The sequence below is a fragment of the Symphalangus syndactylus genome, chromosome 7 (genome assembly GCF_028878055.3).
Source record: "Symphalangus syndactylus isolate Jambi chromosome 7, NHGRI_mSymSyn1-v2.1_pri, whole genome shotgun sequence".
NCBI classification, from domain to species: Eukaryota; Metazoa; Chordata; class Mammalia; order Primates; family Hylobatidae; genus Symphalangus; species Symphalangus syndactylus.
In genome coordinates this window covers 8932404-8944271 of record NC_072429.2, presented here as the reverse complement: position 1 = coordinate 8944271, position 11868 = coordinate 8932404, and the positions used below count along the sequence as shown (strand labels likewise).

The following is an 11868-nucleotide window of genomic DNA, read 5'->3' as shown; positions in this document are numbered from 1 at the left end:
TCGTCCCTGCAGAGCATCTCTGGGGGAGGCGACGGACAGGGCGCGAGCACGGGGCTTGGAGGGCACCAAGGTCCAGGGGGATGGCGGGTTCAGTCCCAATCCCTCCGACCCGTGCTAAGGGCCTTGGAGGACCCCACTTGCCCAACCTCGGAAGCCCGGGCTCTGCCACTTCCAGCCACGCTTCCTTGGGCTGTGAAACTTTCTCCAGCCCCGTTTCCTCTTTTGGGACATGGGGAGGCGGAGGCTGCCAATGCTGGGATGGAGTGCTCGAGAGCAAGAGACTAGGGGCCTCGACGAGCTTACAATCCGATTAGGCCCTCCCACCGATGTGCTGTAGCTGCTCGCCGCCCTGGACCCGGCGCCGTCCCGCCCGGCTTCGGGAGCCCTCCGTAGCGGCCGTACTCGCGCGCGTTCTAAAATGAGGACAAAGCCCGCCTAGGTCTAGAGCGCGCGCGCCGCCGCGACCAATGGGACGCTGACGCTAGGTTGAGTGACAGACTTGAGCAGCCAATGAGAGTGCAGTTTGTTGCGAGGTGGCCCCCGGCTCCGGCATTATAAAGGGCGCCACGAGTCGGCATTGTCAGGCGGCGGCACCGCGCGGGAGGGAGCTTGCCTGTCGGTCGGCGGGTTCCCGTGCGGCGGCGGCCAAGGAGGAGGAGGAGACGCACTTGGCGTAGCTCCGTGGGCTGACTGAGGCGAGGCCTCAGCAGCGCGAGCTTGAGTGCGGCCGAGCCCGCGGCGCCTTCCCCTGCTGGTGGGGACGAACGGGCCCCGCGGCGTCATCGGCGGCGAGGTGAGCGGCGGCCGGCGGGCGGGACCTCTGGCGGGAGCCGGGCCGGCCTGACGCGCTGTCGCCGCTGGTAGCAGGAGCCGCCGCGCCTCGGCCTAGCATGTCGGAAGCGGGCGAGGAGCAGCCCATGGAGACAACGGGCGCCACCGAGAACGGACATGAGGCCGTCCCCGAAGGCGAGTCGCCGGCCGGGGCTGGCACGGGCGCCGCGGCGGGGGCTGGAGGCGCGACCGTGGCGCCCCCGAGCGGGAATCAGAACGGCGCCGAGGGCGACCAGATCAACGCCAGCAAGAACGAGGAGGACGCGGGGTAGGTGCGGCCGCGGGCGGACGGGGGCGCCGCCTTTGTTCCGGGGCCGCCTTTTGTTGGCGCCACGCGGCGGGGGGAGGGGCGGCGGCCTGGCCCGGGTCGGGGCTGGTGCGGCCCGCGGACTGTCGCCGCTGCGTTCGCGGGCCGGGCCTGGCGCTGCCACTCGCGCTGGAGTTTGCAGGAGTTTGTTGGGTCGACTTTGGCGCCGCCCCGGGGCCGCTCGCGCGCTGCCAGGGCCGGAGCCGGCGCGGGGGCGGGCGGATGGCCCGGAAGAGGGAAAGCTCTCGGACCCGGGGCCCGGCGGCGTCTCGGGCCGCGCCGGGGGCTGCGTGGGCGGAGTTGGCGCGAGCCGGGGCCCGGACCTCCCTCCTCCGCCTCTCCCGGGGGCGGAGTCACGGTCTGAACCCTGGGCGGGCTTGGCCCCCGGAAGCATCGAGTTCCTTGAAACGAGTTCTCAGGAGTTGGTGAAGACGCTGGCCCTTTGCTACATGGTTGTAGAACACATGAATTTCCAGTTGTGAGTGGTCAGGACCCATACCCCTGGTGAGGTGGTCCTTTATTTGCTTCTCACAGCCTGGGGCTGCAGAGCCTTGTGAAGACTCGTTAGGGTCCTGGTTGAGTTGAATTTGGAGGGTAGTGGAGATTTAACATCCTGGTAAGGTGCTCCTTGCAGACTCTAAGGGTAGCCGTAGACTTTGTGAGAACTTTACCAGGGCCAGTCCTTTCCAAAATCACAGCTTGCTTACAAGACTTGTTGCCATGTGTCTCACCCTACCATTTCAGAAAAATGTTCGTTGGTGGCCTGAGCTGGGATACTAGCAAAAAAGATTTAAAAGACTATTTTACTAAATTTGGAGAGGTCGTTGACTGTACAATAAAAATGGATCCCAACACTGGACGGTCAAGAGGGTTTGGGTTTATCCTGTTCAAAGATGCAGCCAGTGTGGAGAAGGTAAGCTGGGTACTGGATTTCAGCAGTCTCAGTGGAAACGATTTGAATTGTAAGAGGACACCTTGCTTACAGCATGACTAGTTTGTGTGGTCTGCGTGTGATTTGAGTGCTTTGGGCAAAACCCAAAGCCAGAGGTTATGTTCTGGTTTTTGAGGGGATGAAAATACAAATTAAGCTGGGAGTGAGTATCTGCTGGAGTGGTTCGGGAAGATTATAGTTGACCTTCATTACCTTTTATGTGCCTATTCTGGGTGCTGTGCTAAACATCTGGGAGGATTACAAGAGAGTCCAAGATTGGTATGATAGGCTTTTAGCCCCATTTTACAGGACAAAAACCAAAACCCTAAGGCTCAGAAATGTAAAGTAGAAGAGGTCACAGCTAGTAGGGGGTGGAGCGAGGATTCCTTCCCCTGCGGCCCATCTTCAGCCTATGCTCTGAGTCCCCGCTGCTTTGCTTCTGGAGATGGGCCTCACGCTGGGACTGCTTGGGCAGGAGGAGCATGATCAAAGGCTTAAGCATGAGGACTGTTTTGTAGGTGTCGAGGTAAACCAGCTGTACTTAAGGTTTGATGAAAATTGGGCTGGGAAGTTAAGCTGGGGTAGAATTTGGGGGAGGGGGTGAAACACGTTTGTATCTGTACTGGTGTCTTTATGGCTTAGAGAGAAGGGCCTTGTCTGGCTCATGCTGCTGAGTCAGCCTGACCCCTTTCTGTTGGAACAGGTCCTAGACCAGAAGGAGCACAGGCTGGATGGCCGTGTCATTGACCCTAAAAAGGCCATGGCTATGAAGAAGGACCCGGTGAAGAAAATCTTCGTTGGGGGTCTGAATCCTGAAGCCACTGAGGAAAAGATCAGGGAGTACTTTGGCGAGTTTGGGGAGGTGAGTGTGGCTCTGGGAATAGCCCCTCAGCTGCCCCTAAGGCTGCCTTCTTTCTGGTCCTTGGTATCCCTGGCTGGCTAGACCCTCCCAGGCAGGGCTTATTTTTCACCCTCTGCCTTCAGTGGGGTCTTTTCTCCTGTGAGTCCCCTGTACGCTCTGGGGTAGGGAGGTATTGGGCCTGAGTTTGCCTATGCTTTTTGCAGATTGAGGCCATTGAACTGCCAATGGATCCAAAGTTGAACAAAAGACGAGGTTTTGTGTTTATCACCTTTAAAGAAGAAGAACCCGTGAAGAAGGTTCTGGAGAAAAAGTTCCATACTATCAGTGGAAGCAAGGTAAGGTGTCCCCAGCTCTGCTTGGCCTCCTGTGCTGCTGGAGAGCTGGCCCTTAGAGGGATGGGTTAGGGGTTGGGCCACATGCAGGAGCTCTCTCCAGGTTGGTTAGACCTTACTATTTCTCTGAAGCGTATGCTGCCCTGATTGGGGCAGTGTTCTGATCTTTGAAAGACTTCCCAGGCTGGGAGGACTACCAGTAAACAACACAGAATGTGAGGGAGGCAGGAGAAGGTGGCCTCTGTGAATACAGCAGGTTGAGTAGCCTCTTCAGCTCCTCATTTAAAGCTCGAGGTGACAGTTCTAGATTCTTGAGTCCAGGGGTATTGAAGCCTGCAGTTAAGGTCTCAGAAGATCCTAGAACTTCTGCAACTCACTGATTCTCCTTTGTGGTGAAGTTTTTCTTGCTCCAGAGCCTTTCTGCCTCGTTCAACCAAATCTTTGTCCACTTCCATCCACTTTGAGCACTTTTTTGTTTTTTTTGGCTTCGAGACAGGGTCTTGCTTTGTTGCCCAGGCTGGGGTGCGGTAACACAGTCATGGCTCACTGCAACCTTGACCTCATGGGCACAAGGAATCCTCCCATCTCAGCCTCTAGAGTAGCTGGGACCACAGGCACGTACCACCATACCTGGCTCATGTTTTTTTAAAGCCTGGTCTCACCATGTTGCCTGGGCTCAAGCCATCCTCTGCCTCGGCCTTGTAAAGTGTTGGGATTACAGGCATGAACTGCCTCACTCGGTCTTCTGGGCACCTCTTTAAGTCAACCCTAAACCCAGGCAAAAATCCTTCCAAAGATCTCCCAGGGTCCTGGCCAGCTTAAATCCAGGGTCAGTTGTGCTTTCAAATGAGTGGATTCATGTGCAGAGAAGTGTAGCTCTTCCCCTCCTGAACTCTGGTCAGGGAAAGGGTAGTTCAGGCTTCAGGTTGGCAGTTGGGAGTTGAGGGTGCGGCCTGCAGTGGCAGGGTGTGGCAGGCTCTGTTTCTGAGCAGGAGTTGGCAGCCAGATAAGGTGGGACAGGTGGAGCTCCTGGAAGTCTCTATCCTGGCTGGGAGTTTGGGAAGATTGGATTAGGACAGCCTTAAATTTTCTATAAGATGGCAGTCGTTGAGGCAGTTAGGGGAGGCAGTGGTTGTTACTGCAGTGACAGTGATGAAGAGGCCTCTTTCTCTCTATGCGCCACAATGGGAAATGGGTGGGAAGAGCCTCTAAGGCAGAGCTGAAGGGAAACTACTGGTGGGGAGTCTTAGAGTAAGTATATTTAGTTGGTTGTATTCAGTATTTTTAATTCAGTAGGACAGAATATATCAGATTGCATTATTTTAATTTGCCAATTAAAAGTATGACTGGGACACTGTAAAATGTACTATTTTTAATGGGGGTGTGTGTCAGGATTTTCTTTAGAAATACACTGGTCTGGTCTAATTTATTTAAGCAGGAGCACTTGAAAGTACCCCACCCTCCCCCATTCCACCCCCAGTGGACAAAAAGGAAATTGACTGACTTGAGGGGATGCAGACATGTGGGTTATCCCAACAGACCAGTGGTTAGGAGGAGGGGGTGGGTAGCATTATGGCCTCAGGCAGGCCCCCCACCCTGAGCCTCTGAAAGCTGACTTTATCTGTAAGAAGGAGGTCAGGCTCGCCTTCTCAATAGCGTGTATTTGGATGAGATGAGTTTCTTCTGTAAAGAGAAAAAGGTGTTAAAACCTCATTGTCTAAGGTTTCTCATCTGAGAAGTCTTGTCTGACCCTCTAGCCCAGTAGGACTAAGGTGTGGTGCCTGCTCCCAGCCTGTCCTCTGCTCCCCTCGGCTGCAGTTGGCCCTGTTGCCTGCCTCCATTAGACATGGAGTTGCCCTGGGGCTGAGATGCCCATCTCAAGTGCATTCTGTGGGAAGGGTTCTCTGCTGGAAGCCCCTTGGTTTTAGTTGGGATTCCATGAGCTTTAGCCCAAAGGTGGCCTCCCATACTAGCATATTTTGTTTCTGAGCAAATGGACCTGATCCACCATGTGATGTTTGTCGCAGTGAAGGTCTTTGGGTAGTCACTACTGGCCTGACCACTGTCCTCTTGGCTTTTAGTGTGAGATCAAGGTGGCCCAGCCCAAAGAAGTCTATCAGCAGCAGCAGTATGGCTCTGGGGGCCGAGGAAACCGCAACCGAGGGAACCGAGGCAGCGGAGGTGGTGGAGGAGGTGGAGGTGAGTGGAACCTGAAGATTGGTCCTGTTTCCCTACCTACATGGAGCCTTCCAAGCCTGTCTTGGGGCTCCCTCTGGTGCTGTGCAGCAGGGGCGGGCAGATTGTGTGAGGTGGGGGATGAACAGGAATAGGAATGGCTCTGGGTCAGGGCTGTATGCTTGAGGCTGTTGCCTGCTGCTGCCCCTTGGAATGGCTTGGGTGCCCAGGGCAGAGATTTGTGTTACACTCTGGGGGAGGGGACGTGATAGGTGTTTTGGCTTTGTGGATGTCCTGAGTCTGGTACACCTGTGAGCAGGTAGGCAGAAGGGTGGGTAGGGCAGAGCTGTGCCAGGCATTTATCCCCTTCCATCCCAGGCCCCTCTGACTCCAAAGCCTGAAGTGCATCTTTTTAAAGGCCAAGCTGCCAAGGAGAGTGGGAGTGATCAGAGAGTGACTGAGTGAGTGAGCTGCCTTGTTTGCCCCAAGTAAAGTTAGCATCCTGGTCTCTGATCCTCTGCTTGGGTCTCTCAGATGTAGGGTTGGGCCCAGGGCCCTGTACACCAGAACAGCAGCCCCTTGGCTTCTGCCTGAGTTGCCACAGTAACCCTGCCACCCCAAAGGGCAGGATTTCCTCCATCCTAGCTCCTGCGTATGCTAAATGGTCCACGGGCCCCTGTGCCCTGCTCCCCCCACAGGTCAGAGTCAGAGTTGGAATCAGGGCTACGGCAACTACTGGAACCAGGGCTACGGCTACCAGCAGGGCTACGGGCCTGGCTATGGCGGCTACGACTACTCGCCCTATGGCTATTACGGCTACGGCCCCGGCTACGACTACAGTAAGTAGGAGAGAGGGAGGCCCCATCCGCTCACCCCACCCCCCTCCAGGGGAGGCAGGACAGACAGTGTAGGAGCCACTGGCAGCAGGGGCTTTGGAGTCAGACAGGCCTGGCTCAGCCACGGGAGCTACTCGATTCTGAGCCTTAGACTTCGGGGTCTTAGTAAAATGAGGAAGGCAGTCTCTGCTGTCACAGGGCTGCTGAGGATCCTGTGAGATGCATATCAAGCGTGTGGCACAGGGCAAATGCTTGTAAATAGTAGCTGCTATGGTTGTTCTCGTCCCTAGGTCAGGGTAGTACAAACTACGGCAAGAGCCAGCGACGTGGTGGCCATCAGAATAACTACAAGCCATACTGAGGCGGCAGCAGGAGCGACCAACTGACCGCACACATGCTTTGTTTGTTTGGATATGGAGTGAACACAATTATGTACCAAATTTAACTTGGCAAACTTTCTATGGCCTGTCCCATGTGCATCTTATTTAAAATTTCCCCCATGGAAATCACTCTCCTGTTTACTATTTCCAGAGCTCTAGTTGTTTAGGCAGCGTGTGGTGTCTGAGAGGCTAGAGTGCCATCATGGGCTGATTTTTATTACCAGGTCCCCCAGAACCAGGTGGGAGGCTCTGCTTCTGGCTGCTGCTCTGCAGCCTGGACCTGTGGACCCTGGTTGTAAAGAGTAAATTGTATCTTAGGAAACCGGTGTCACCTTTTTTTTCACCTTTTAATTTTATATTATTTGTGTCATACATTTCCTGTAACGGAAGTGTTAATTTTACTGTACTTTTTGGTACCTTTTGGGAATCTAATGTATTGTAAGGTATTTTACACGTGTCCTGATTTTGCCACAACCTGGATATTGAAGCTATCCAAGCTTTTGAAATAAAATTTAAAAACCCCCAAGCCTGGGTGAGTGTGGGATATGCTGTGTGAGACCTCTTGCTCAGGGTGGGGGGGGGGGGGCGGTGCCAGGTGCCCTGGACTTGGGGCTTCCTCCAGCTGCAGGCCCAGTTGTGGGGGTGTCCTTTAAGGACTGCCCTGCCTAGGACTGAGCCCCCTTTAAGGAAAGGAATGAGAGGCCTGTGGGGAGTAAGGATGGGGCAGTGATGAGGGCTTATATCCCCAGCAGGCATGTCCCCTCCTGGGACACCTTGGAACACCAACCTTCTTGGCTGATGAATGACAATGGGATTCTTTACACACTAGGGCAGTGCCAGGGCCATCTGAACTGGGGCACAGTCGTGCCCCTCCTGGCTGGTGAGGAAGAGCCTGCTCTGGCAGGGGCTGCTTATTGGCTGGATTGGAGCCCAACTCCAGGTCTGGTATTTAGGGCGTAAGACTAGGTGGTTACAAGAGGCAAGGGTGGGTTGGGGTTCCACGTGGATACAGCCCCATAGGTTTCAAGGGAGGACACAGCTGTTCCTGCCATCAAGTGCAAGCTAAGCACTGGAGAATTTCCAGTGTTGAAGAAACTAACCTTTGGGAAGGAGCATCAGTCAGAACAAAAAAACGTCTTAAAAAAAAAAAAAAAAGGCTCAGCTTGCTGAGGCTGCTTGCTGCTGTTGGTAAGGAACCCGCGCTTCATCTTCAAGAGCAAGAAGCAAGGCCCACTCACCTGGAGTACACTTAGGCAGAGCAGGGCTGGCTTAGGGCTGGAGCCTCAGCGTCTCACAACTTCTCACCTTCTCTTCCATGTCTGAAAAAGACCACAAAGCGACACCGACTCAGTCACCTTTCTCTGCTGAAGATGCCCTGTTGACTTCAGTGTCCAAACTGGAGGACAGTTTAAAGATTGGGCCCTCTGGCTATCCACACCCATGTCCCATTCCCCAAAGGGGTGGCAACAGTTTCCTGAAAAACAGAAAGCCAGCCCTCAGTTCTCCGGAGATGTGTAGGCTCTGTCCAGGATCCCTAAGCCTGTTCTGTGGCCAGCCTTTGCTCCCCACACACACTCCTATTCATCACATCCCTACCACTTGCAATTTGTGTCTAGCAGGGATGGGCCTCCCCCAGCTCCAGAGCCCTGGGATTAAGCACGCCTGTGGGTAGCGGTGATCACCCAGAGGTAGGAAGGCACAGGTTGCTTGGCTGGCAGCTCTGATCTCTACTGTGAGATGCAACTGTGCCTATTTAGGGTCTCACTGAGCTGTAAATGGCAACACAGCCATGAGATTTCCTTGTAAATCGATTTAGGGGGGACCCTGGGTTGACCACGACCATCCTAGGTGATGGGGAATGTGGGGTGGAGTTTCCATTTTGCGTTCAGTCTGTCCTCAGTGGTACAAATCTTTTAGCCACCCAGCAGCCTCGTGTGACCTGCCTCATGTACAGAATGAAACTCCTGCCATCTCTACATCCTAGGCTGGCGGTAATGGGGTCTCAACTCCCACTGTAGTTCTTATGGCCTGTTTCTCAGGCCCAGTACTGCTTTGTCCTGCATACATCTGATGCCTGCTCAGGCAGGCTGGGTGGTGGCTCACCTCCCAGCTCTTGACAGCCCAGGAAGCTCTCTTAGGCACAGGCAGGAATAGGAGCTGATTGGGCCATGAAAGACCCTCTCTGTTGCTCTCTACGCTGTCCAGAGGACATGTGCCTCTGCTCTTGGACTCCTGTCCCCTCCCTGTTCCATGCTAGGAGACTAGTTGCTGGCTTCAGGCTGAGTTCTAGAGACATGGCCAAGCTCAGGCTTCAAGCTCACCAGTCAGAATGGCATCCAGCTTTGCCACCACCTGCCGTGCATTGTCCAGGCTGAAGCACATTGGGGGCTTAAACTTCAGGATGTTCCTCCCAGGACCATCAGTGCTCAGCAAAACGTAGTTCTCCTTCAGCCTGTGAGGACAGGACACCCCTTCACATGGCCTTCAAGGCCTTCCTCAGCCTGGCCTTGGCCTCATGTCCAGTGCTCCAGCCACACTGTCCTCAGAGCCTTCCATGGGCCAGTTCCTGCCAGGTCACTTTACTGGTCACCTCTGCCAAAGTCCTGTGCATCTGGCCCACAGCAGCCTGCTTGGAGTGCACTGTACCTGGCCCTGAGCCTTCTGCCCCGCAGAACAGGCGCCTTGCCTCACCTAACCCTGGAGCCACAGTCCAAGCCAAGAATGAATGGCCACAGGGAAACACCAGGCTGCAAGAGTCGCCTGCATTCTCCGCTTTTCTGTGTGGTTTACATGATGTATACTGTTTGCTTATATAAAGAATGTCCAACATTGCAGTTGGTGTAATGAGCTCCACATGCCCCTCACCAGCTTCAGGAATCTTTCTGCCCTGTCTTCCAGGTTATCTTACAATTCCAGTTTAAAATTTCCAATTATTCTTAGGAAGAGGGCTTTATCTTAACATCATTTGTAGCTAATAATCACTTTCGAGTCCACAGTCTAACCTCATCTCTGAGATGAGGGTCTGCATGATTGTGTTTCTATTCTTTGATCTCATTCTTTTGTAAACCTTTGTTATTTTTACTTCTTGGGGGTGAGGAGTCTGCCTTCTGGTTTCATTTTCCTATCCCAGTCTTTCTGGCACTGACCATGGCCATGCCACAAAGAACAGGGCTTGGACTTTGGAGTCAGACAGCCCTGGGGCCAGATCTAGCTCTTGCCACCTAGCAGGGTGACTGCAGGTGACTTACCCATTTCCTCACTGAACTGGAAAAGCACCCCCAGGGTATCGTGAGATGAAAGAGCGGGCTGGACTTGGGATCTGTTTCCTTCCATGCCACCCGACCATTCCGAATCCCTGAGGCTCCTGGGAGGGGGGTAGGAGTAAGCTGGGGATGTGACTGACAGCACAGAGAAGGCAGGGACTAGGAAAGGCCAAGTTCAAACAGCACAGATTTACATCAATACCATGCATGTCTCACAATTTGAATAAGGACACATCAAATACCAAAAGAGCTTTCCATGGTGGGGGTGGGGGAAGGGGTAGGCCTGGGGAATGGAGATAAAAGGGAATAATAATTAAACTAGAAGGAGAAGAAGTCCTGAGGCCTTGGGGTCCAAGTGAAAGGACAAGCAAACCAGGACAGTGGGACCGGTGGAGTCACTTCTGAGACACCCCCGACCCAGCTTAGGAGCAGGAGTCTTGTCCATCCCAACCACCTGTTGTGTGGCATGGGAACCCTGAGTCTAGTGCTGCCACAGTTCCCTGGTGTGAATAGAGAAGGTGTTTCCCTTCTCCAGATCAAGGTGGCATTAGGGGTTCCTGGGTCTGAGTGCCCTGCTAGCTTGGGCATTCTAGGCAGAGGTGCTGCTCTGGTCTGGGAACAGCCTGTGTCTCATCTGCAGCCTTTGTAGTCAGGCGCTGGGTACAGAACTGCTAACACCACTTATCTCTGTCCTCAGCTGATAGGATCACCTGTCCCCCCACACCCGCCCCCACCCGCTGGCCCCAGCCCTCTTTCAGTCAAGTCTGTGGCCCAGAGTACTGGGGGTACAGATGAGGCTCCTTTTGACTGGCCCTGCAAAGAGGCACCTGTGGTGTCTCTTACTCCAGGAAGCAACTTGTTTCAAGAAGAAAATACCTTGATACCAAGTAGGCAGCCTCTTCAGTTGCTGGTGTCCTTGTGGCCTCATCTTTGATCAGATCCACACCAATGAAGAGCCCAACACCCCTGCAAGGGAAGGTGATGACATCTCAGGAGGCCAGGCCTCAGGGGCCAGGGTGCTGGCCTCAGCCTCTGGGCTCCTACCTGTGCCTCCTGGTGAAGCGGAACGCAGGAGGCACCTTCAGGAGGTGGTGAGAATAGTTTCAGGGAATAACTGGGCTGGGAGGGATCTTTGGTGTGGACAGAGGAGAGAGGCTCAGGGGTAGCTAGGGGTCAGGTCATGTCCTGGCTTTCTCCTCCCCAGGAGTGCCGTTTTGGGAAGTAGCACCTCTCAGTGTCTCAGTTCCTCTTGAGATTGGACATAACCCCACCATCCCAGGTTGTTAGGAGGTGAAGAAAATGGTACCACACTGGGCCCTGGCAGGTGAGTGGTGACTGCTGCCCCCAGAGCCTCACCTGACATCCCCGACGATGGGATGTTTGATTTTTTGCTGCCCGAGGAGCTCCATCAGGAAGCTGCCTACGCTGGTGGCATGAGCCTGGAGCTGCTCCTTCTCCAAGACATTCAGGACAGCCAGCCCCACAGCGCAGGACACTGGGCTGCCCCCAAACTGAGCCAGGGACAAAGAACATGTCAGATGCCCTGGCAGAGTGGGCCATGCCCCAGAGTGAGGGTGAGGCAGAAGAACTGCCACACATGTTCCAAGGCCAGTGGCAAGAGCACAGGCCCCAAACCCCTTAGGGCGCACAGTCCTCAGCAGTAGTAAATGGGGTTCAACTGGGGCCTAGTCCTCAGCAGTAGTAAATGGGGTTCAACATGGGCTGTCCTGGCTTTCCAGGAGCTAACGTGACTGCAACCCAGGTCAGGTATCCCTGAAGTACAGTAGGAGCCCCTAGAAAATGCAGAATTAGAGGAGAGGGTGTCCTGTTTGTTCCCACAGAGCTAATCTTTACCAAGAGAGGCTTTAAGGCCCCATCTCCTGGGCCCAGACCTAGAGGACTGGATTAGGCACTTCCTCCTTCAAGGAGAGTCAGTGCAGCACGCCAAGGC

At 54.5% G+C, this 11868-nt stretch overlaps 2 protein-coding genes across 33 annotated transcripts in view; one reads left to right on the top strand and one right to left on the bottom strand.

Moving 5' to 3' along the window:
• The first annotated feature begins 518 nt into the window (after positions 1 to 518).
• On the top strand, positions 519 to 7180 carry HNRNPAB (heterogeneous nuclear ribonucleoprotein A/B). 6 transcript variants are annotated; one of them, XM_055285048.2, is made up of 8 exons: positions 519 to 793; positions 868 to 1099; positions 1883 to 2051; positions 2773 to 2931; positions 3135 to 3266; positions 5345 to 5462; positions 6137 to 6277; positions 6565 to 7180. In XM_055285048.2, exons 2-8 carry the CDS (start codon positions 891 to 893, stop codon positions 6633 to 6635), a joined length of 999 nt encoding a protein of 332 aa, XP_055141023.1. In that variant the 5' UTR covers positions 519 to 793; positions 868 to 890; the 3' UTR covers positions 6636 to 7180. The 6 variants fall into 6 exon arrangements, with proteins under 6 accessions (XP_055141023.1, XP_055141025.1, XP_055141024.1 ...); XM_055285050.2 differs by having other exon boundaries at positions 865 to 1099; XM_055285049.2 differs by having other exon boundaries at positions 519 to 1099.
• PHYKPL (5-phosphohydroxy-L-lysine phospho-lyase) overlaps positions 4571 to 11868 on the bottom strand; it is a 25110-nt gene continuing 17812 nt past the window's right edge. For 11 of the 27 annotated variants that reach the window (XM_055285038.2, XM_063642446.1, XM_063642449.1 and 8 more), the window contains 5 exons: positions 11274 to 11428; positions 10794 to 10883; positions 8976 to 9106; positions 7893 to 7973; positions 4571 to 4946 (listed from right to left, as the gene is read on the bottom strand). In XM_055285038.2, coding sequence (XP_055141013.1) covers positions 7924 to 7973; positions 8976 to 9106; positions 10794 to 10883; positions 11274 to 11428 — 426 coding nt within the window. In that variant the 3' untranslated portion in view covers positions 4571 to 4946; positions 7893 to 7923. Of the gene's footprint in view, positions 7974 to 8975; positions 9107 to 9902; positions 10019 to 10793; positions 10884 to 11273; positions 11429 to 11868 lie in introns of those variants that run through there. The other 16 variants (XM_063642447.1, XM_063642457.1, XM_063642453.1 and 13 more) reach the window with 10 other exon arrangements.

Bases quoted from the DNA above. Each gene is read 5' to 3' on its own strand.
- HNRNPAB (XM_055285048.2), top strand. From the start codon at position 891: ATGTCGGAAGCGGGCGAGGAGCAGCCCATGGAGACAACGGGCGCCACC. The intron at 3,267-5,344 runs GTAAGGTGTCCC...CTTGGCTTTTAG, and splicing joins ATACTATCAGTGGAAGCAAG to TGTGAGATCAAGGTGGCCCA. The intron at 5,463-6,136 runs GTGAGTGGAACC...CTCCCCCCACAG, and splicing joins AGGTGGTGGAGGAGGTGGAG to GTCAGAGTCAGAGTTGGAAT.